The 26,618-nt window shown below is 29.4% G+C and overlaps 1 protein-coding gene across 1 annotated transcript in view; it reads right to left on the reverse strand.

The window, feature by feature from the left end:
* The window catches only part of LOC145268773 (acetylcholine receptor subunit alpha-type unc-63-like), a 141,712-nt gene extending 128,650 nt beyond the window's left edge, over positions 1 to 13,062 (reverse strand). Inside the window, exon 1 of the mRNA XM_080124383.1 lies at positions 11,781 to 13,062. Within this exon, the coding sequence (XP_079980509.1) occupies positions 11,781 to 11,987 (207 nt within the window). The 5' untranslated portion in view covers positions 11,988 to 13,062. The remainder of the gene's footprint in view (positions 1 to 11,780) is intronic.
* Positions 13,063 to 26,618: the final 13,556 nt, after the last annotated feature.

Raw genomic sequence — 26,618 nt, forward strand, 5'->3', positions numbered from 1 at the left:
ATCATTTGATGATGACTTGTGATTAAAATATTCATTTGATGATGACTTGTGATTAAAATATTCATTTGATGATGACTTGTGATTAAAATAATCATTTCATTATGACTTGTGATTAAAATATTTATTTGATGATGACTTGTGACTAAAATATTCATTTGATGATGACTTGTGATTAAAATAATCATTTGATGATGATTTGTGACTAAAATATTCATTTGATGATGACTTGTGGTTAAAATATTCATTTGATGATGACTTGTGACTAAAATATTCATTTGATGATGACTTGTGATTAAAATAATCATTTCATTATGACTTGTGATTAAAATATTCATTTGATGATGACTTGTGATTAAAATATTCATTTGATGATGACTTGTGATTAAAATATTCATTTGATGATGACTTGTGATTAAAATAATCATTTCATTATGACTTGTGATTAAAATATTTATTTGATGATGACTTGTGATTAAAATATTCATTTGATGATGACTTGTGATTAAAATATTCATTTGATGATGACTTGTGATTAAAATCATCATTTCATTATGACTTGTGATTAAAATATTCATTTGATGATGACTTGTGATTAAAATAATCATTTCATTATGACTTGTGATTAAAATATTTATTTGATGATGACTTGTGATTAAAATATTCATTTGATGATGACTTGTGATTAAAATATTCATTTGATGATGACTTGTGATTAAAATATTCATTTGATGATGACTTGTGACTAAAATATTCATTTGATGATGACTTGTGATTAAAATATTCATTTGATGATTACTTGTGACTAAAATATTCATTTGATGATGACTTGTGACTAAAATATTCATTTGATGATGACTTGTGATTAAAATATTCATTTGATGATGACTTGTGACTAAAATATTCATTTGATGATGACTTGTGATTAAAATAATCATTTCGAAGTAAAAAAGGAGACTCAATGTTTTTAGATGTAGCAAATGCATATCAGTTTATGAATTTTCAAATGATATCGAAGTAGATCAAAAATGGTGATTATGATCCCACAGAGCATTAGTATTCCTAGTGTATATTTACTGATCTACGTGTATATAATACACCCTCTATTTTCATAATAAGTATTAATAGTACGCTTTATTTTAAAATAAATTTATCTCTAAAGTATACATTTAACAGTGGTATTAATATATTTCGGGAAATAAACTTTGATAATATCAATTTTTACTTTGAAATGTGGCATTTTTTGGTTACATACAGGCACCGGATCCCCATTAAACATTATATGCTGGTGGTTTTAATTATATTGGAATCAATTAACTGTACCTGCTACATTGTTGCCCGGATGTCTTTTTACTTTCACATTTATTTCCTCATTTTTTTTTAACTATGCCGTTTTTCTCTTTTTCCAAATGAATGCGTTTAATAGGATTTTAAGTAAATGCAATTATTAAGGTATCATTTGATCATAGGATACTTAATTATTAACATATTGTCATGAAACTATAAGTAATTTTCTTAAGGTAATGTTGTTTAAGTATCTATTGATAATATTATTTCGTTTTTTTTTACGAAGATTTGTTTAGAATTGTAAAGACTTTTTATTGGGCAATTTAAATGCTGCCAAATTACTTTCACATATCCAATGGTCACGAAGTAATTTTCCTTTTTCAGCAAAAAGTGACTCATAAATTTATTTTTTTATTGAATTATTTTACGCATTTGCATTATTTTTTATTACGATATATTTATTATTTATTCGATTAACATTGGTTTTAAAAACTAAAAAGTCAATGTGAAATTCTTAAAGTTACGTTGTATTAGAAAGGCATCCACATACGAGAAGTTGTTGCATAATTTTATTCATATACAGATATCATAAATTTATGGACTCTGTCGTCTGTTTTACATTCCAGTTTACCACTTAACATGCAAATGGGAGTATGATAGATTTGGAAAGCATGGCGCGTTGGAATTTGACTTACATCCTCATGGGGGCGGAAAAAAACAATTAAACATATTTTAATTCATGCAGATTTCGTATTTATTATTACAGACACAATTTTCTATTAAATATTATATTGTACCTAATATGATGATTGATGACTGCCCCGAGGCGGTACTGATTTCGAATAAAAATTTTTTTAATGACTTGGGCGGCATCAGCTAAAATCAAAGTCAAAACATTTAGCGCTCCAGCCGCGTTCTCTACGGTTTCAGGCTATTTAGAGATAGATAAGAAAGATTTAAAATTAAACCGCTTCAAGCTATAAATGAATTTGCGCATGCGCAAAAGTAATAGAAATATGTCGGCAAGTTGAAATGAACATTTTTTATTTCAACTTGCTGACATCCATCCAAACAAAGATTTTACTCATTATAAATCATTGGTGTATAGATAACTATTTCCTGTTAATTTAAGTGTTATGTGACCGGTAGTTTAAAAATTTATCGGTGAAATATTATACACAGACACATGCACACAAATGCATCTACTGTTTTATCTATATACATAAATTTTTATTTTAATTAAAGATTTCATGTATATTTTATTTCTAAATTTATCCCATTATTGTTTAAGTTATTTACGTTAAACCTATTTTACCCTAAAATATAATTGTTGGCTTAAAATAAATTTATGGTTTATTTGACAATATAATATCCAATGAGATATGTTTTAAACAGTGTTCCCTATTAAGAAATAATATCAATTTGTTTAGAGACTTCAACTCATTCTCCATTCATGTCATTTTTTTTTTTTTTTTTTTTTTGGGGCAGCGCATTGTGATATTGTGATATTGTGTTATTGTGATATTGTGTTATTGTGATATTGTGATATTGTGTTATTGTGATATTGTGATATTGTGTTATTGTGATATTGTGTTATTGTGTTATTGTGATTGTGTTTAGATTACAAACATAGTAAGTATAAAAGGGCGGCATTTTTTTTTTTCGATTAGTAACGCGTGAGTTTGGGGGTTGTGGTCTACCTGTCTAACAGAGACAGGTGGGCCACAACCACCCGAACTCACGCGTAACTAATCGAAATAAAAAAAATTACGTCCGTAAAAGTAAGTCAGTATAATAAATTGCGTATAAATTAAATTTAACATATTCCACTTCAATAGAGTCGGGTGGAAATTTGGACAAACAAACAAAAAAAAAACGGGCTCGATAGAAAATTGTGTTGTGACGAATTTTCCCAGTGATGATGTTAGCAATAACATTAACTTTCGAAAGTCTGTCACAATAAAAAAAAAAAAAATACGCAATTGCAAGTAATCTACACAATGTTTCATTCTCGCAAAAAATCATCAGGCTAAATGATTTAGTCTAATGATTTCCTGCGGGAATGCAATATGAATGCCTCTGAGTAGTTTACTTGCCATAGTTTTCTCTTCGTGCTAACACTAAGCAACTCTACTCGTGCATTGAGCACAGTTGAAGTAAATACTGAAAATATGTACACGGTATATTGTGTGCATATTTTCGGTATTTTATTATATCAATTATTATATCACTTTATTATATAGTATATGTGTGTAGATATGAAATAATTACACATATATAGATATACTAAAATAATGCATTCAGAAATCAATTATAAAAAATTAAAAATACTCAAAGCTATTGTCATTAAAACACAAAGTTATCTACATATTGCGTGGGGGGAGGGGGGGCTTTGCGCGAGCATAAAATGCGTTTTACATGATATTTTGATTTGTCCAGATTTCCTATATATTATTATAGAATTGTGATTTCAAAGATAAAAAGAAAAATGTATTTGGGTGCCATCAGCTAGAATCGAAATCAAAAGCAAAACTTTAGCATTCAAAGCTGGAGACGTTACCATTCTACCAACGTGACACGCATATGAACTGATTAAAAATAATTAAGATGAATGTACAAAATGTATTACATTTTTTTCAATTTTGACCCATTTTTGGCCCTTAAAAACTATTTTAACTGGCTAAAGACCCATAAAAGAACGGTCCATAAAAAGTCCAATATGTCTGTGTGTGTGTGTGTGTGTGTGTGTGTGTGTGTGTGTGGTCTTTAGACGGTTAAAATAGTTTTTAAGGGTCAAAAAGGGGTCAAAAATAAAAAATCCAATATATATATATATATATATATATATATATATATATATATATTGCAATATTACAGACAAAATAAACAGTAATCAACACAACAATAGGCTTAATTATAGTTTTATAACTTGGATCAATAACCAACTTTTTCACAGACTTAAAAACAGCAATTAAAACATTTTACTTTCTTTTAGTTAAAACTTTAAATTTATGCTTATAAATATGTAAAACATTGAATAAAAATATTTATATATGGTTCATGGGCGACAGAACCAGTTTCTTGATTTCCTAAATTTTACTGAAAAACGCTGGTTATATATAAAGTTATATATTATTTGATTATTTAAATGGTTCAATTTTAAAATATAGTTCATGTTTTCATTCAATTTTTTTCTTTTCTCTTTTTTCTTTTTTTTTTTTTTTTTTGAAAAGGCAATTCTATGTGTGACTAAAAAGTTAACTTTCCAGGCTAGAAAAATCAGAATTATTCATAGATTTTTATTTCTATATAATATTTGTTTTTTCAACATTTATTTGAGTGAATGTTTGAGGTGAAATCTCCTTCGTCGATTAAAACAATGGTACATGCTACAAAGATACCACAAATCGTATATTCGAATCTAAACTCTCACATTAAATAATATGTTCGGAAGAATGCATGAAAAATAAAATAATATAGAGAAATAACATATAGAGAAACAAAAAGTATATTCAATATATATATATATATATATATATATATATATATATATATATATATATATATACTTCATTTACTCACATAAAATTAATATACGAAAGTATAAATTTATGCGTAAACTTTAAGTATTTACTTCAAAAGTGCTGAATACGTAGGTAGAGCTAGTTAGTAAGTTATAAAATATATATGGCGATTAAGCTACACTGAATATTCCGCGTTTCATTCACTCTAGGACTCTTCTCTGGATGAAACGCGGAATATTCAGTGTAGTTTAATCGCCATATACATTTTATAACTTACTATATATATATATATATATATATATATATATATATATATATATATATATATATATATGTATATATATATATATGTGTGTATATATATATGTATATATATATATATATATATATATATATATATATATATATATATATATATATATATATATATTGAACGGACTTCAATTTTTTTTCTAAACCGGAGGGTTAAGTTTTTATAGGAATTGATAATGTCCTCTGCACGACAAATTATGCTTTGTACCTTTCGAACATGATAAGATAACTGTTTATCAGGTAGGTCGAAACAATTGTATGCATTAACATCTATTTTATAATGAATATATTTGGGTTATATTGAAATTTATATATTTAAATAATCTATCTCTCGTTTTCTCTCTCTCTCTCTCTCTCTCTCTATATATATATATATATATATATATATATATATATATATATATATATATATATATATATATAGTGTGTGTGTGCCTCTGAGTAGTTTACTTGGCATAGTTATATCTTTATGCTAGCATTAAGCAGTACTACTCATGCATTGAGCACATTTGAAGTAAAATAGTGAAAATATGTACACTGTATATTGTGCATATATTTTCAGAATTTTATTATGTGTATATATATATATATATATATATATATACCTAACGTTGCTCAAATGGGAAACACAGTGTTCCTTTTCATATTACTTTCTTTTACTTTTTTACTCTCCCGTTTCACCCCCTAATATAGTCGGTAAAAAGCGAAATTTGAAAAAATCTACATTTTTATACATTTAAGTATTTATTAAGTAATTAGAATCGAATATACGCATTTGTAGCCTCAAGAGAGATCCGCCTCCATAGATCCCCTGGGAAGGGCAGATGGGGCTTTTAGTTCTCTCCTACCGCAAAAACTTGGACCCCCAGGTCGGAAAGTGGGATTGAGAAGTCAGCTCCTCCGAAGAGAGGCACTCTGACCTGCAAAAAGCGCTTGGGCATCCCCGTCGACATGCCTCGGTAAGGGCACCTCAGGTGATTAGCAATAAACTAACCCCTTTCTCAAAGAGAGGGACACATGGTTTGGCATGTAGAGGAGTTGAAACTATTTCTAGTGTTTACCCAGGCAAATTATAAACATATGACTTAAATTTCATCAAAAATGATATATTTATGCTTTCATAAAATGGTCGGCCTTTAATAGCTCACTTGGGTTTTTGGAGGAGGGGGGGGGGGCACGTACAGATTGGGGAAAATTTTTCTTGTGTTTCTCGGAGAATATTATGCATATGATTTCAATTTCATAAGTCTTAATATATTTGAACTTTTAAAAAGTTATTTTCCCATAACTACGTTAAACGTGTACTTAGAGATTTGCAGCCACTTCCATTGTTTTCCCCCAGTAAATTATACGTATGAATATTATTTATGTAGACTCTCTAAACTCCCGTTGAATCAGATGTATGAGGTCCGCCACAACAACTAGATGATTTGTTTATATAGTGGTGAACCTACTCATGTGGCGCCTTTTGTGCAGCTTATTGTTTTATAACCCACATTAATGTTTATGTGACGCGGATTACTCCCCTCTCTCTCTCTCTCTCTCTCTCTCTCTCTTTCTCTTTCTTTGTGCGTGTGTGTGCCTCTCTCTTTCTTTCTATACATTACAAATACACTCCACCCACGATCGTACTCAAATAAATACTAAACAAATAAACCATTTTGTTTTGATTGTAATTCGTAAGTTTATTAGAAGATGCAAGAACTAAAAACGTTCATTAAATTGTAAAAAAAAAAAAAAAAAAAAAAGCACACAAGACACATTCGGAAACATACACACCCACACGGACATGCACATGTGTTAATCTGATGTGTTAGATCATCTCTAACAGGAGCAGAAACACGTAACTAACGAACTTTACCGTGATGATTACCGATATGATTTGAATGAAAACTTGAAAAGATTATGTGTGGGCAGTGTCGGTGCTTGTGCACGGTCCTCTGTGGTGGTGGTGGCCTGTGGCAACTCATCATCCTCGAATTTATGAAATTAGTGATGGATTTCTCCGCACAACCACTCTTTGTGAATAAACCAACGCGTTAATTTGTTTAAATCACGTTTCTGCATTTATTCAATAAAGTATATGAACCCACGATTACATCAAATGCGAGTTCATTAACGTCTGTTTCCCTAAGACAATTGTTATTAATACCACAAAATACATGTTGAAATATTTCCCTTAGTTTTGAAATTGAGTTATGTTTTTTTTTTATGTAATTCATCTAATTAGCCGTAATTTGTAATTAATTGGACAATTCATCCTCTTTACTATTTCTATCCTCATTCCCTCTCAATATATTGTGATTCAAACGCAGTCTATTAGTTTTTAATCTCTGTGAGTATTTAGTGAACGAATGATCTGTATTTTTTCTCATAATTTGTGTAGTATGTCAATACATACGGTAAACGCGTATGTAAATTAGATAGCAAAATAATCGCACTCTTTATTTCTATATTATTTACATGGATAACAATCATATAGAAATAAGGAGATTTATTATTGTTTTTAGATGTACAAGAAGACTATCTAAAAACTAGTTTGTGGATTTTACAATGAAATCAAAGTGAAAAATTTATCGTAATGGTTGTCACCAAATAGTATTGCGACAATATATCGGGTTCAGAATAATATATCGGGTTCAGAACAATATATCGGGTTCAGAACAATATATCGCGTTCAGAACAATATATCGGGTTCAGAACAATATATCGGGTTCAGAACAATATATCGGGTTCAGAACAATATATCGGGTTCGGCAATTGGAGAAATCAGAACTTTTTGTGGTATCAGAATCGGAAAATTTTAGCTCAATTTCTGATTCTGAAAACGATTTTTTTTTTTGACAAAAAATGAAAAAAACGTGCGTGTATTTATTATTTAGAAGTTGTTCATTTACAATATACGACTAAGAGCCACAAAATAGAAATCCCATTCGCAGATGTAAACATTGATACTCCAAGTTGAATTCATTTTTTGGTCAATTAAGGTAAACAAAATAAACATTCTAAAATTAACTTGCCCATTCCCTTAGTAAACCTTTTCGCGCTTATTTTTTGAACTTTTTGATCGGCAAGTACGTGTACGCCTCATGCCGCTTCTCATGAAGTTCATAGTTGCTTATTAAAAGATTTCAAATATTTTGGACATGTTTTCTTTTTATTTCGCCTGTGCCATTTAATATTGTCGCTGCCTGGTCATCGTTTTTTTCCGAAATAATTAATGTTTTATTGTATTTTTTTTAACTGGAAATACAAGTTAAAAATATAAATGAAAATTTCACAATGTGTTTATCAAAATTGTGGATAAAATACGTAAAGGGAAAACAGTTTGAATGTGTCGAATTAAAAAAAGAAGAAATTGTATCTACATTTATTACATGAACTTTCCTCAAAAATAGGAGAATAAAATTCGGATATTTGCAAATGTAACTAACAGAACAAAAACGAGATGAAAAACAAATATGCAACAAATATATGTTCCCAAATACAAGATAGGTCAGTCTGGATAAGTGTTTAAAAGCTTTACCTAGTTTTAAATAAACACATTTTCCATTGTGTAAAGTTTGAACAAAAAATACCTCCCAATAAGTCCTGCACGATGATCCTTGATAACCGATCAAAACCGAAGGCTAAACAAAATTCTGTTAGAAATACATTGAATATATCGTGCGAAAATTTCTACTGGTAAATAGTTTAATTTTCAATTTTTGAGCGATTACATTAGATAAGATTAATGGTGATTATCCCTAAAATGGTAGAATAGAAAATGATTCTATGTTAAATGTATATACTAAACTGATTTCTTGCCTACTCGAAATTCTAAAATAATTGGAGTATATTTTGTTGTTTTTGTTTTTTTGTTTTTTGTTTTTTTTTTAATCTAAAACAGGCATTTGGGGAGAGTAATTTCGCTAAAAAGATGTCTATCTACAAATTCGCCATTATGAATATTATTATTATTATTATTATTATTATTATTATTATTATTATTATTATTATTGTTATTATTAATAATATTATTATTGTTATTATTATTATTATTATTATTATTATTATTATTATTATTATTGTTATTGTTATTATTATTATTATTATTATTATTATTATTATTATTATTATTATTATTATTGTTATTATTAATAATATTATTATTGTTATTATTATTATTATTATTATTATTGTTATTGTTATTGTTATTATTATTATTATTATTGTTATTATTATTATTATTATTATTGTTATTATTGTTATTATTATTATTATTATTATTATTATTATTATTATTATTATTATTATTATTACCTGTGTTTTGTTTTTCTTTTTACAGTAGAGCAAATCAATGTAATAACCGACCAAATCGTTACAATTGGGAGAAATTTTCTAAACATTTTTTCATGAAGGAAAAAGCGGAGAATAATTAACAGAGCTCCCCCATTCGTCTGTTTAAAAATGTTGTTTGTTATAGTAACATTATTATATAGAAACTCATCATCATCATCGTTATCAGCATCATCATCATCAGTATTTTATGAAGAGTAAGTTTTCAATTTTAATGTATTTTATTTTGAAAAGATGGAAGTTTGATGGAATTTGTTCGGCTCAGATAACGTACATGTGCGATAGATAACGCACATGTTTTCCTACAATACTCATAAGATGTCAAATATAAAACTTCTTTATAATACTGCTGAAATACTTTTTTGCGAAGGACTCAACAACATGCATCCCTTCAGGCCAAGGTTTATGTAAAACTAGTTCTGTGCAGAGATACTCATGCAAATGCATTATTATAATAAAGATGCATCGACAGGTGTTTTTCTCTTATATCATGAGAAATGATAATAATTTGTCTATGTGAAAAGTTAAATTACTGAGATATTTCTATGACTTTATTAGAATATTTTAGTAAATTTCTCACCTTCCCCTTCCTCTCTCTCCCTTTATGAATATATGTGTGTGTGTGTGTGTGTGTGTGTGTGTGTGTGTGTGTGTGTGTGTGTGTGTGTGTGTGTGTGTGTGTGTGTGTATACAGATACATAGATAGATACTTATTTCGTGAAAGTTGAAAGCTTGTGTTTTAAAAATTTTGCCGAAATCTTTACAAACCAACGACACTTTTTATAGTATCGTTGGATTGTAAAGATTTCATTGTTCATTTGTGCAAAATAGTAAAATGTCTATCATTAAGAATAATGTTTAAGTGTGTGACACGGTATTCAGATGAATTGACGAATAAGAATACAATTAATTAAACTTATGATGATTAGACACACGCGTATTAATAAATATATTAATATTTACTTTGTGCAATTGTCAGTTGATTTCAACCGATTTGGATAAAAGTGTTAATACCTTTTTACTTCGAATCTTCCTTTTAAATTTATAATAATTTATACGGAAGAACTTGAATTTAAAAACAAAAATCATGCAATTTAAAGCATGTCCATGTAATTTATTTTCAGTATTCACATACAAGCACATCAGCACACTCACATATATATACAATGTGCATATATATATATATATATGTATTATATATTTATATACAATATATGCACAATGTATATATATACACACAAAATATGTATGTACTTACAATATATACATATATATAATCTATATGTGCATATATTACATATGTATTATATATATATGCATATATATAAATATATATATATATATGTTTATATATATATATATTAAAATAGTCATATAAAATCATTGCCTTTTTTCATATTAAAGTATTCTAATCATTTCTAATGACCTAAACGAAACGTGTACCGTTGGCTTTTGACCCGAAACAAGCAAAATAATACTGAAGATAATTAGGCTGCTGTTATAGTCGATAGATTTTGAGAACACTTGGATTGAAACTTTGGCAGTAAGTTGTTTGATCATATTACATTTAAATGTCTATATGTATTCAATTAAACCTGCTTAAATATACACTTGCTATCTATCTATCTATCTATCTATCTATATATATATATATATATATATATATATATATATATATATATATATATAGAGAGAGAGAGAGAGAGAGAGAGAGAGATACCCGAGTGGCTCCTGGGCCTTGATAAGTGGTGACCCCCATGTAAAAAAAAAATAGATAGATAGATATAGATATAGATATATGTGTGTGTATGTGTGTGTGCATTGTATATATGTACATATATATATATATTAAATGTATTTTACATGTATATATACGAGATACATACTTTATATAATAAATATATTATATATGATATACATATTACATATTTATTAGATAGATATATAGATAGATAGATAGGTAGATAGATAGATAGTATTGCAATTCACCTAAGTGATAATTTTCTTTTCGAATCGGTCACGTGTAATACTTTATACAACACATGGTAAGAAGCATATATATATATATATATATATATATATATATATATATATATATATATATATATGCGCTTACCATACCAAAAGAAAACCATCTACATTTATAGATACATTCAGATATCATGTTTTCATTGACATCGTCATATAAACTAATTAACTACTTGACTTTTCTTTATTCTGCCATTCGCACAAACAATTCGCACACGTTTATTAGCACATTTTCTTTTGACGTTGAATAAAATATAAATTAGCATAGAATTCTTATTCTCTCTCATTACTCACCACTCTGATGAGCTGTGAAATCCTCAGTCCAAGACGTACCACAAGTCGGTTGTTTAAGCTCGAGGGCCGAATCAGTTTGTTGTAATCCTTCGTCTCCATGATATAGTGGAAGACCTTAACAGCATAGGGTCCGGCTTCGGTCCCCTGGGGCCAGGAGAACGCGACGATGACAGTCGCCAGGACCGCATGCCACCACCAGAGACGCATGCTGTCATCGGTCGGCTCGAAAGCGAGCACGACACCAAACACACCAGGCAAACAACGATGTCAGTCTCAGGAAGCCCGTGGTTTCTAACTCGTTATTTTTTCCGCTTTTCTCTGACGTCAATACGAACGGTCCCTTTAAGAGAAGTCATCAACATTACAATGTCCGAATTGAGCGAAGAGGGGACGAAGAGAGGGGGAGATTGGGATCCAAACTCCAAGATTTGAAAAAGAAAATAGTGTGACGTGTGCAGTGTGTGCAGTTGATTTTTTTTAATAAGAGGAAATAGTAAATTAATTTTTTCGAAACAAGGAAAAGAAGTTCATTTCTGAAGGAAAATGAAACATTTTAAATGTTTTGTTTTTTTTTGGGGGGGGGCGTTCAAAGATACAAAGATACTCGGTTAGATTTTTCTTGTTTTTTATTTTTGTTTTTTCTCCAAGAAATTAGTTGGAAAGTGACCGATTCGAAAAAGACGCGAAATTAGCTCTAAGGGAAATTACAAAATAACAAAAAGATGGCAGATGATGAAATCACCAGAGGAAAATGAAGAGGCTTATACGTTATGTGTATATGTTGGGTGGATATATGCGTGTGTGCGTGCGTGTGTTATTAATATTTCTAAAGAGAGTCTGGTGGTGATGATGATGGCGGCGGCTGCGGCGTTGGTAACTTTCTGTGCGCTTTGTGTATGAAACCACGGCGTTTGGGTTCAACTTACACGCACACACACACACACGCACGCACACAAAAGTGTTGAAAGACAAGGCGAGTGATAAACGTGTATAAAAGGGGGTTATTCTTCAGTTGACTGTGTGCGCATGTGCGTGTGTATTAAGGCAGGATGGGGCATGTTTTTACTTTTGGGATTCTTGGGACATCCCAGAGAAATGGGAAAGTGAATAAGACATTTTGTAGCAGAAAAAAAGCATAGCTAAATGGATTGGTTGTTTTCTCTCTCTCTCTCTCTCTCTCTCTCTCTCTCTCTCTCTCTCTCTCTCTCTCTCTCTCTCTCTCTCTCTCTCTCTCTCTGTGTTACACGCACGTAAACACACAGATACACATGCACATACATTTATCTATTTCTCCACTCTATTCTTTGTCACTATCTATTTATTTCATTCGCTCTATGTCTTTAACGCCAATTTCTTTTGCCTTATTCTTACGCTTTTTGGCCTTTTACATTTTTGTTTCGCTTTTAACTGCTACTTTGCCTGCCACATTTTCTTTCTGCCACTCCCCTTCTCTCTCTCTCTCTCTCTCTCTCTCTCTCTCTCTCTCTCTCTCTCTCTCTCTCTCTACGCGCGTCCGTCTAGTGCGACAGTTAGGAAACTATCCAGTAATGTATATCAAGGTACCCGACTTGAACATCTGTTTCTTACATGCTTAAACGTTAACACTACTACAAGTAATGCTTCTTCTGATAGTATTACAACTAAAATACCACTACCACTACTATTACCACCATCACTACCACCACTACTACTACAACTAGAAATACAACGACAATTATAGTTTCAATTACTATTTATTACTTATATGCGTAATCATTGACTTCAGCAATTTAAAGAATATTTTAATTTTGTTATTTTTAATTTTAAAACAATAAAGTTAAAAATATGATCCCAATCCATACATTACAGAACAGTAATATGTAGTTTGGGATCATATTTTTAACTTTATTGTTTTCCTTTTTTATTTTTTTTATTATAACTCTTTCTTCTAAATCTAATCTAAATATATATATATATATATATATATATATATATATATATATATAATTAAATATATATATATATATATATATATATATATATATAATTTAGAAAAGCATTTCTTGCATGGTATGAAAATGGTTAAATAAAATGATTTTATGAACTTTGAAAATTAAGTTACAATATTTGATTTAAAATTATTAATCAATTTTCAAAGTGCAATTTTATAAACTTTATAAAAGAAAATATCCAAAATTACTTTAAATTGAATATAAAAATTATTTTGGATTTATTTTATGTTTTTGCATTTTATTACATGTTAAAAAGTTAAATTTATCTAATATTTAGCAATTACTTATATAGATATATAATTTTCTACTTATTTTTAAAAAGTGCAACATAATGTAAAAACATAAAATAAATCCCAAATAATTCCATTTAAATTCCATTTTTATGTTTTATTTTGTAAAGTTTATAAACGTCCACTTTGAAAATTGATAAATTTAAAATTAAATTTTGTACCATTAATTTTTAAAGTTTATAAAAACATTTTCATTCATTGCAAGAAATGCTTTTCTGATTTGTATCTCATTTTTTACAGAATATATTTTACTTAATTTTTTACAGAATATATTTTACTTAATTTTTTACAGAATATATTTTACTTAATTTTTTACAGAATATATTTTACTTAATTTTGTACAGAATATATTTTACTTAATTTTTTACAGAATATATTTTACTTATTTTTTACAGAATATATTTTACTTAATTTTTACAGAATATATTTTACTTATTTTTTACAGAATATATTTTACTTAATTTTTTACAGAATATATTTTACTTAATTTTTTACAGAATATATTTTACTTAATTTTTTACAGAATATATTTTACTTATTTTTTACAGAATATATTTTACTTAATTTTTTACAGAATATATTTTACTTAATTTTTACAGAATATATTTTACTTATTTTTTACAGAATATATTTTACTTAATTTTTACAGAATATATTTTACTTAATTTTTTACAGAATATATTTTACTTAATTTTTTACAGAATATATTTTACTTAATTTTTTACAGAATATATTTACTTAATTTTTTACAGAATATATTTTACTTAATTTTTTACAGAATATATTTTACTTAATTTTTTACAGAATATATTTTACTTAATTTTTTACAGAATAAATTTTACTTAATTTTTTACAGAATATATTTTACTTAATTTTTTAGTTTAAATAAAAAAGATCAATCTGATTTTGCATGCCCGTAACAAGTTGAAATTATTTCTGCTTCAATATTCTACTTGGATGGAAAAATAAAGATTTGTAATAAAAAAAATGATTAAAATCTTATATAAAACATAAAAAGTAAAAAAGAAAAACATACATACTTCTGTTTTTCTCTCTCTCTCTCCTTCTCTCTCTCTCTCTCTCTCTCTCTCTCTCTCTCTCTCTCTCTGCTATCATATATATTTTATCTAGGTTATTGAGCACTGTTCAATTCATCATAATACTTAATAAAAGTAAAATTATATCGTAATACATACCAGCTGTATTTAGAGTTTTAAGTACATTTAGATTCAATATCTACACGTCCCAAGGGGCTTACTGCATTATTGTACGCACTTGTTACATCTAGAGAATTGAGCACTATTTTGTGTAGCATGTACTCTTTATCGAATGTCCTACAGTATTGATGATTTATTATCTTAGAATTTGTTTCTGGGGTCATGACTAACAAAGCAATATAGAAAAACAAACTGTGCTTAACGTATTTCTATTAAAACTCATTTCTTTATCTCTCTTTATCCTAGAATTCAATTTTTAACCAAATTTTTATATATTATATTTAAAATGTTAAAGCAAAATATAAGGAAAAAACAATAACAATTTCAAAGGTGAGCAGTGATAAAAATCAAAGTCATAAGGCCCCCAGAGCACGACTGAAAGCCCTGAATTTAGGATGCATCGAAAGCACTACTAAAACTAGGTTTCTAATCCCCTTTGGAAAAGAAATTATTTTAAAATGAGCACTAAAAAAATAATATTCAGGAGGCCTCCAGGGAACTACTAAAACCATTACCTCCCCCCATCTAATAGCAGAGAATTATTTTTTACGTGATCAGTGAAAAGGGAAACAACTCAGGAGGCTTCTAGACCGCTACTGAAAGTACTAAATCAAATTAAACAGGCCTAGTAAAAGCAAGTTTCTTACTACCCCCTAGAGGAGTTTTTTGTGGGTAGTGAAAAAACATCAAACTCAAGAAGTATAAAGGTGTCGAGTACGTTACTAAAATTATTTTAAATACCTTGTTTTTATTTAAAAATAGATCTATTCGATGATTTTATGGGATCTTTGTTGGACAAACCTTTCTTTCTGTCACTAGTAAGATTTGGTATGTTTTTTCATGTGGAAATTGATCTTTATTTTATTTGAAGTTTTATTTATTTATTAATTTATTTCAAAATAACATACGTCTAGATGATCAACGTAACAGCGTGTGATACACACTCATATACACACATATATATATATATATATATATATATATATATATATATATATATATATATATATATATACAGTCTTTTTATTTCATTTAAAAAGTAAATGGTATCATAGAAATTGCATTTTTTATATTTACGTGTATATAGTAACTATACAGATGTAAATATTTAAGCGTAAGCACCTAAAAGTTTGCAGATCTATTGTTTATATATAAACTTTATTTTAATGGTTATACAATTAGTTTATTTCTTATTTAAGAGTAATTTATTTTACCTTTGCTTTGCTTCCAAAAATCTACACTAGTTCTCATATTATTTTAGGGATTATCAGTTGTTTACCATGAAACACGTTTTTGAGGATGTAGCTATCCTAAAATGTACATAATATAACATAAATCCAAAAATAATTTATAATGGTTGTATAATTTGGTTTCCTAGATGTAGATCCACTGAAACCCGTGTGATTATTAAAGAGTGCAGAGCAGATATACAGTATGTTTATTATAGAAACATTATTGGTTACATATGTGCATACATGTTTCAGTGGATCTCAATTTAGAGACACCCGCCTCATTAGACCAAAAAAAGAAGCGACACTGAAACAAACATCAAGGTTCATTCATTTTGTATATAAAAAAGATATCTTGGCGTGATTTACACCCAGAAAAAAAGGGGTATGTTTAGTCTGTGAATGCCTGAGGTTGAGAGGTAGGGGTATGGGAAAGAAAGGAGATAGGGCATTAAAGGGGAGGGAGAGAAAGGGAAATACTATCCAACCTGGTCAACGGGTGTGTGGGGGGGTTAACGGCTATATTATGGTGTTAAGACTAAGTAATTATAACTTTGTTCTGAAGTGATTCCAGTGTGGTCTCTTTTAATTCTCAACATGTCCGGTTCTTTATTGCAAACTTTTTCTGGGTTCACTTTGGCGTATTCTTTATATCCGTATTATACTGATAAACTTTATTTATTTTAGTTTTAGTTTTATTTATTTATCAATTTATTTCAAAATAACATATGTCTAGATGATCAAAGTAATAACGTGTTACACGTTGCTGTGGCTTAATTTGGTGTAATGGAAAATTCTAATAAAAAGAGAAAATGCATGTTTCTTATATTCTTAGTACAGCAATCCACTCCAAAAAGTTAAAAAAGAAGGCCAAAATGAAAAAAAAAATGGTACTCTTGCAGAATTGGATCCGGATCCTCGGGAGTTACCGTCAATCATGGCTTGGGCTCGACCAACATTCAGTGGGTTAAGCCGAAAGTTTCTAAAACGTTGAAACACTGAATAGTTTTCTGTTTTATTGTATTAAAAAATGTGAGTTTTTAATTAATATTTGGGTAAGAGGGGGGGGTTACTATACACAGATTCAAAAAAGTTGTCCAAAAACGAATAAATGAAAGCAAAGGTAAGGTAAATTACGTTTCTATCTAACCATAATTTTTTAGTGTTTTTATTTAATGTAAAATGTTTAATCGGCTCAAAAAAACTGTGTTTATCTATGTATTTGAAAAAGATGAATGGTCGTGGACTTTGTTGAATACTTTATGTTTGGGAAAATCAGTTAAAAACTATACAAAACAGTGTCAGACACCTACTGATTATATGTTACTGTGACATAGGCTGACATATTCGGTGGGTTTCTGATAGTATTTTGTATAGTTTTTTTTAGTTTTAAATCATTTTCTCAAACTTAACATCATCAACAGTGTCCGTCACCGTTTGTATTTTTCAAATACACTGATAAACACTGTTTTTCGAGCCGACTAAACGTTATAGTAAATAAAACGAGTTTGTATTACTAAACACAGAAACGAAAAAGTTGTTGAAAAATAAATATAACAAATAAATGTTATCAAAGGCAAGATAAGTTACTTTTCTACCTAACTGGATAAGATTTTAGTGTTTTTATTTAGTGTAAAGTGTTTAATCGGTTCGAAAACATGTAGTGTTTATCTGTATATTTGAAAAATACAAATGGCGGCAGACTGTGTTGAACACGTTAAGTTTGGGAAAATGAGTTAAAACTAAAAAACTATACAAAATACTGTCAGAAACTCACTCAATATATGTTACCGTGACATAGGCAGACATGTATTCGGTGGTTTTTAACAGTATTTTGTATAGTTTTTTTTTAGTTTTAACTCATTTTCCCAAACCTAATGTGTTTAACACAGTCTGCCGCCATTTATAATTTGTAAATATAGCAATAAACGCTGTGTTTTTCGAGCCGAATAAACATTTTACATTAAAAAAACAAAAGAATTATCCATTTTGGTAATAAAGTAACATATCTTGCCTTTGATAATATTTGTTATACATTTATTTTTTGACAACTTTTTCGAATCTATATGTACAGTAGTACAAACCCAATAAAAACACAAAAAATTATCCAATTAGGTAGAAAAGTAACTCATCTTGCCTTTGATAATATTTACTTGTTATATATTTGTTTTTGTTGACAACTTTTTCGAGTCTTTGTGCAAGTACAAAACCAAAGGTGTATTTTTCTGTCTAATTTTATTTTTAGTACCGCGCTTAAATTTAAATTTCACAATATCTCTTTTGGGGGGAGGGTATTTTTTTTACATTAGGTCCACCTCCACAATTTTCGACTATGCTGAGTTTTACATTTAAAATTTGCAGAGGCAAGTAGTTTTCGAGATATAAAGACCTGTACTATGCACTATAATTCACTGACGGCCATGAATAAACACTCCCAACCTCCCCATATTAAGAACGGCTTTCGGAATAAACAACACCCATGCCTAACCACATGTTTTAACCTTTTACCTGTCTTTCGTCTTTTAAAAAAGGCTTTTGGAATAAATACCACCATTTTCCCCATGTTAAGAACGGCTTTCAGAATAAACACCCCCAAACTACCCATGTAAAAAAATTGTGGAGGTGGACCTAATGTGAAAATTTACCTTTTGTTTTTTTAATAAATTGTTAGTTGAAAGCACAGAATAGTGACAAAACACCATCCCCTCCCCTTGGTAAGAATAGCAAAAAAAAATAATGGTTTTCTTGGTAGAAACTTTTCTGTATTTCACCTAACAATTTCTGGTGCTAATGAACTTACTGATCCGCGCTATTTTAAAATCATATTTCCAAGTTTAATTAAAGTTTTATATGTTTTTTTATTCAATTGTAAGGTTAAAGTACAGAATAGGTACAAAACATCATCCCCTCCCCATATTAAAAATGGCTTTTTAAATAATAACATTATTATTTCAGCACGGATCACTCTCTACATGAGTACCTAATATTTTTTCAGCCATTCTTACCATAGAGAGGGGATGGTGTTTTGTAACTATTCTGTGATTTTAACTAACAATTTATTATTAAAAAAAGATATTGTGAAATTATAAAAAAAATAAAAAGATATTGTGAAAGTTGAATTTAACTTGAAAAAAAAAACAATGTGAATGGCGCATTCAACATTGTAGCCGGAGCTTATTTGGCAATAAGGTCACGGTAGTCGATTAATGGGTGCTAATGCACTTACTGATCCGCGATATTTTTTTTAAATCGTATTTCGAAGTTTAATTAAAGTTTTATGGGGTTTTTTTTGGTATTTTTTTAGATTAGGTCCACCTCCACAATTTTCTTTTAAATGACGACTTTTAAAGGTTTCCGACTATGCTGAATACGGAAATCGCATTGAAATTTTGCAGAAATAAGTAGTTATCGAGATATAAATAGTTGTTTTATGTATTGTATTCTTTGACGGCCATCTTTGTTACGCGCGTAGATTTGTTTGTGACGCGCGTAAGCGTGTAAAAAGATGGCCGCCAGAGATTACAATGCATTATACAACATTTTATATCTCGATAACTACTTTCAATGCGATTTCCGTATTCAGCATAGTCGAAAACCGAGAAAAGTCGTCATTTAAAAGAAAATTGTGGAGGTGGACTTAATCTAAAAATCTACCGTTTTTTTTTGTATTCAATTGTAAGGTTAAAGTACAGAATAGGTACAAAACACCCTCTTCTCCCCATGTTAAGAATGACTTTTTAAATAATAACGTTATTATTTCAGCACGGATCAAATAAGTGCACGAATACCCAATTTCTTTAATAAAGAAAAAGCATTCATATTTTCTTATATAAAAACAACTTCTGTAAAAAAAAAAAAGAAAAACGTGTACTTTCAATTTTTGTTAAAAAAAGGTTTTGTTAAAAAAAATACGGTAAAAAAAAGCAAACAACAAAACATTAATCGGTATTCATGCAGAGAGTGATCCGTGCTGAAATAATAACGTTATTATTTAAAAAGCCATTCTTAACATGGGGAGGGGAGGGGTTTTTGTACCTATTCTGTACTTTAACCTTACAATTGAATAAAAAACATATCATAAAACTTTAATTAAACGTGGAAATACGATTTAAAAAATAGCGCGGATCACTCTCTGCATTAGCACCGAAAGTACAGAATAGTTAGAAAACATCCTCCCTCTCCATATTAAGAATGGCTTTCTAAATAATGTTAATGATTCAGTACTGTTCCTTGTCTGCTTAAGTTTAACTTTTGTTTATTAAATTGTTAGGTGAAAGTCCAGAATAGTTACAAAACACCCCTATTCCCATGTTAAGAATGGCTTTCTAAATAATAACGTCATTATTTCAGCAGGGTAGCTTCTCTGCATAAGTACCATGTTTTGTTTTTAAATTCTTAGGTGAAAGGACAGAATAGTTACAAAATACCGTCTCCATGTTAAGAATGTCTTTCTAAATAACATTGTTTCAGCACGGTATTTTCTATGCATAAGTACTATTTTTGCTTATTAAATTGTTAGGTGAAAGTATAGAATAGATGCAAAACTCCCCCCCATGTTAAAAATACCTTTCTAAATAACGGTATTATTTCAGCACGGTACCTTCTCTGCATAAGTACTATCTTTTGTTTATTACATTGCTAGGTGAAAGTATAAAATAGTTACAGAACACCCTCCCTTTCCCATGTTAAGAATAGCTTTCTTAATAGCATTATTTCAGCCCGATACCTTCTCTGCATAAGTACCATCTTTTGTTTATTAAATTGTTAGGTGAAAGTATAGAATAGTTACAAAACGCCCTCCCCATGTTAAGAATGGCTTTCTAAATAACGTTATTATTTTAGCACGGTACTTTATCTGCATAAGTACCATGTTTTGTTTATTAAATTGTTAGGTAAAAGTACGGTACTCATGCAGAGAGTGATCCATGCTGAAATAATAACGTTATTATTTAAAAATCCATTCTTAACATGGAGAGGGGAGGGTGTTTTGTACCTAATCTGTATTTTAACCTTACAATTGAATAAAAAACATATAAAACTTTAATTAAACGTGGAAATACGATTTAAAAAATAATGCGGACCACTCTCTGCATTAGCGCCAAATATTATTTAAGCACGTCATCAATCCGAAAAATTTCTTCGAAAAAAACCTGTACTTTTATCAAACAATTTATAAAAACTACCAATAATAATTTAAAAAAGTTCATATTTTCTTATATCGAAAAATAAAAAACAAAAACAAAAAAACGACTTCGACTCAAAAAGCAAGCGGCAAACTTTTTTTTTTTGCCTGATATAATAAAGAAAAAAATTTAGATTAAAAAATTTGGAAGATAAACAAATGAATTATGTTTTTTGTTTTTTTGTTTTTTACTTATCGAGTAAACAGAAAATGAAATCTTCTAATTCGTTTCGTCAAATCGTGGTCTGTGAGATGAATCGAACCGGAAGTTCAGTTCTATCAACAAAACAGGTTCGCAGTAACGGCTTACGAAAAATATATTTATTTTATTTAATATTTTAATAATTGGCGATGTAAATTTATTTTAATGACATAGAAACATCCCTCGACTCTAAAGATGGGTTGTCTTAAAATTTCAAATAAATTGGTAATGTAGAAATATGATTGTATAAACTTTGAACGAACCAAGAATTACATTTTTATATATATAGATATATAGTCTTTTTTATATGATTCAAATGTAGATGGCATCATAGAAAGTGCACTTTTTACATTTACGTGTGTATAGTAATTACACAGATGAAAATATTTAAGCGTAAGTGCGTATGAGTTTTCATATCTATTATCTATATATAAACTTTATTTCAATGGTTGTCATTCCTTCATTTGAGTTGTTTATCCCTTCCTTACTACTAAGATATATAATATATATTTTATAAATTTATATGCTTCATTATAGAGACAGGATTCTATGACTCCATACATGCAAATAAATACATGATAGTACAGATGTGTCTATATTAGTAGACCCCCCTCAGTTCACATAAAATATCGAATTAAGGTACTTAGTTATTGATTGAAACTAATCGTGTCTTTGGTTCCAGACCCCGCCCCAATTCATATAAAACAACTTCAATGCCTTTCTTAGTATCTTTCATTCGGCTATAGTGTTTTGTTCTTTTCGATTAAATCCTGGTAATGTATCGAGACTCGTGTACTGTTGTATAGCAGGGGACTCATATTAAAGATATGACGGGGGATTCATATTGGACAACACATATAACGGATATAACAATAGTGATGATGAGGGAGAGAGAAGACATTTATACAGTTTTGGTGATTCTTGGGACTTCATATACATGCTGACTGGAGATTTATACAAGTTCTAACACAGAGGAGGGAAGATACATATTCTTGTAAGGGTTACACAATGTTCATAATAAGATGATGAACACATTACCTTTTCTGTGTTGAAAGATGACACATGACAACAGTTTTACAAAAACGCAAAGATGATTCTTTATTCATTGGACCGGTCGAATGCTGATGACGTCAGGAATTCAAATTTGGATCTACATGGTTAATCTTCTACCCTTCGCTTCCAAAAGGTCAACTCCACTGACTGCTAACTGACTGACTCTCAACTCTCTCTCTCTCTCTCTCTCTCTCTCTCTCTCTCTCTCTCTCTCTCTCTCTCTCTCTCTCTCTCTGACTGACTAACAGACTGACTAGTTTTTTTGTTTGTTTTTTTAATTTATTGTATTTCTATTTTTTTCGGTTTATTTGTTTTGAAATTCGTCTGCGTCTGTCACTTTGCTCGGCTTAATACGGTGACTGCCGGTCGAATCTGACCTATCATTGACAAAAAATCGCGAGCCCGGGTCAAATTCTGTAAGAGTACCAAAAAATATAAATGAAGTGTTCATTGTAGAGGTCGGCCAATAAAAAGAGTGTTTCATCATTATTGTAGTGAATCGGCCAACCGGAAAGTTGATATTAAATTTTAAAAAACATAATAACAACTTGCATTTTTTGTCAATTACAACAATAAGCAATGCTATCTGCCTAATTGTCATGTCATAATTTTTTCAGTCTTCCATAATTACACGAAAAAAAAAACGCTTTCAGCTATGTTTGTTTTGTCACGTGACATGTGACGTAAACACAAGAGAAATAACTAAATTTTCTAATTTCTTTGCAACCTATTTTCTTTAATAATTAATTTAAACCTTATCGTTTCTCGTAAGTTTGGGATATTTTCATTACTGTGACATGGCAATTCAGTAGATACTATTGGTTTTACTTGAGAATTAATATTTAGATTTCCAAATTTCGCTAGAATAATGAAGAAGCACCAAAATGTTTACGAATATTCTCATTAATTAAACTTGAAAACAATATATTTTCTTTGAATAAAAACAACAGTTTACCTAACTATTTCCTTTTTTTAAATTTATCCTGCAACATCTTTATATTCTTTTCTTCTTTCTTTCTTTCTTCTGAATTATCATCGATCTCCCACCTACTTTATTGGTTTATTCTTTAAACAGTTTTCTTTTCAATTTTTCTATCGATTTATTTTTGATAAAACACTACACTTTCAAGCAAAAAGAAAATTGGCTAAATTTTTGACTTTACGAGATTTTCCAGTGCGTGCTCACATACATGTCTATAATAAAATTAAACTCTCATGTTTTCCCCTCTGTCAACCTCAGAACAGTGAACGTGCATTGAATTATTTAAAGAGATTTTAATTTTAGATATTGCACTTTATAATTCGCTTGGTGTTGTGTGACTTACATCTACACCCTGATTGCTTCTCACATTGACAAATATATGTTGCGTGTTCTAGAGTCGGAAAATCAGACAATCTCTACATCTGCACAGAAAAAGGGGCACCTCAAAATATTGTCTATCCACAAATATTGAGAACATAAACATAATAAACATACATTTTGCCTTTTTGTTTTTTGTGCTCCATTTAAACAAACTATATATATATGCCTTTCTATTCGATTGTTTAAATGCTTCCAAATTCCTTTGAAAATATCAATTAATTCATACTTAAAAATAATACTAAAAATATCAAGTAATTCATACTTTTCAAACTATCAAAAAAAGATTAAAATCGCTGACTTCGATGAGCATTCTAGTGGATTTAATTTTGTAATGATTATTTTGTAAAAGAAATTTAGCATTCTAGTAACGTATATAATTCCCATATATGTAAGCATAATAGAGTCCTCTTGCTTCATGGTGGTAAGGATTGACAAAGTATTTGGTTTTACAGTCTTGGCTATAAGCCTGTTCTAGCAACAATCAAAAGTCATGATACGGCGAAATGGCTGTGTTGATGAAACAATCTAACAACAAAATAAATTAATGTTTGAATGTAAAATTCAAATATCCCAGTGTAGTTATCTTCACCTCAAAAATTGCTTCTCAATAAGTTAGCATAACATTCAATAAACTACTTGAGCCTAAAAATGACTTCATTCATGCCAGGTAAATGTGTTTAATGCAAATAACCTTTAAAACAATAAGACGAACAGAAGATTGAGAACTAAAACAAAAATGATCTCAACACATTCTGCGTTGTCTACAGAGTTCTGAACTCTAATAGAGTTTTTATAAATTCATTTTGGTATTTCTATTACTATACTCACGATTTTGGTAGTGTATTAGTGTTTCTTCTTTTTGTTTTTGCCAATAGTTCTAGTGTATACATATACATTTTATTTGTTTTTATCCTGATTTGTACATGCCGAGAGTTTTGGTGAGTGTGATCGTAGTTGGAAAAGTTGTTTACCGCTGATTTTAACAATTTTGACAATTTTTTGTATTTTATACATATTTAAGCAATCAATTACCCATTTGGGGGAGGTGCATGCTTTCGTGCGGTCGATCCATGCCGTTACTGGTTTAGTGGTTTTTATTTTCTCTAATATATATCGATGTATAGCAGGTTATTTTCCCCACAAGATTCGTGGACATGTCATCGGTCTGTGGTTGCCTGAGAATATTCCCTTCTCGCTGTATTTGTGATTCAATGTGATTCTCCTTTAAGTTAACCAGTGTATCTGTATGTACATTACCTAAGATATATCATCATCATCATCATCATCATCGTCATCATCATCATCATCATCATCATCACCATCATCATCAACTCCTCACCACTGTGGTAGGAGTAATAAGAATGTGGTAGTGTAAAGGTAATCCGGCTAAAAAAGGTTCTGATAAAAATAAAGAAGGTGTCAACACTAGGATGCTTCGTCCTCCGTTCATTTTTACCTTTGTGGGTGGTAGGCAAATCATGTTAGTTGCAGAACCGCAAATACATGAAGTGGCGATGACAACGTTGTTACAGTGCATGTATAACAGCTACTGTTTTGTGTGTTCTATGCAAAACATTCCTCAACTTTGTATGCAAACGCTAGGCCTTGTTGTTGTCATGGGTGTCGAGGATAAACAAACCTTTAATCTTGCAGATACGTGGGATAACTTGGGCTCTAGACTGAATTCCTATCAGCTTAACAATAATATCGTCATCATCATCAACATCATCATCTACTTTGATAATGAAAATTGAATCCATGATAATTAGCTTTTTAAATGTTGACTATTAACAAAAAAATGCATTATTTCTTATTATTAATTTCATCCTATTAAAAGAATTAATTAAATATGTTTGACATTTTGCTTTAAAAAATAAACATTTGATTAATCGGCAAGTTCAATTCTCGACTTGATTTCGTTTTTTATTAAGACTGAAAGTGAAATATCGATTCACAAAAGAGAGTAAAATCGATTTTATCGAGCCCTCATCGATTTGAATTCTGAATTCGAGCATTAACATAAAAATCAACAGGAAATTATTATCGTTAAATGCTTGTACATTTTGTCGGAGTTACGAATACTATTAATACGCGCAAGGAAGTGGTTACCGTTACTTCCGTATTCCGTTACAGATGATGAATTTCGAAGGAATAGTTCTGATGAAGTCTTGCAAACGTCTTTAGTTTTTGTCACCTTACTTAAAATATTGTTTTAAAAAAATTATAGGGCAATGATTTTTACGGTTTTCCTTAACCTACGTATGTTAATATTGTTCAAACTAAAATTCTATCAGATTTTTTAAATATATAA

Source organism: Euprymna scolopes, chromosome 4, assembly GCF_053919585.1.
Source record: "Euprymna scolopes isolate OS-2025 chromosome 4, ASM5391958v1, whole genome shotgun sequence".
In the NCBI taxonomy this organism is placed as follows: domain Eukaryota; kingdom Metazoa; phylum Mollusca; class Cephalopoda; order Sepiida; family Sepiolidae; genus Euprymna; species Euprymna scolopes.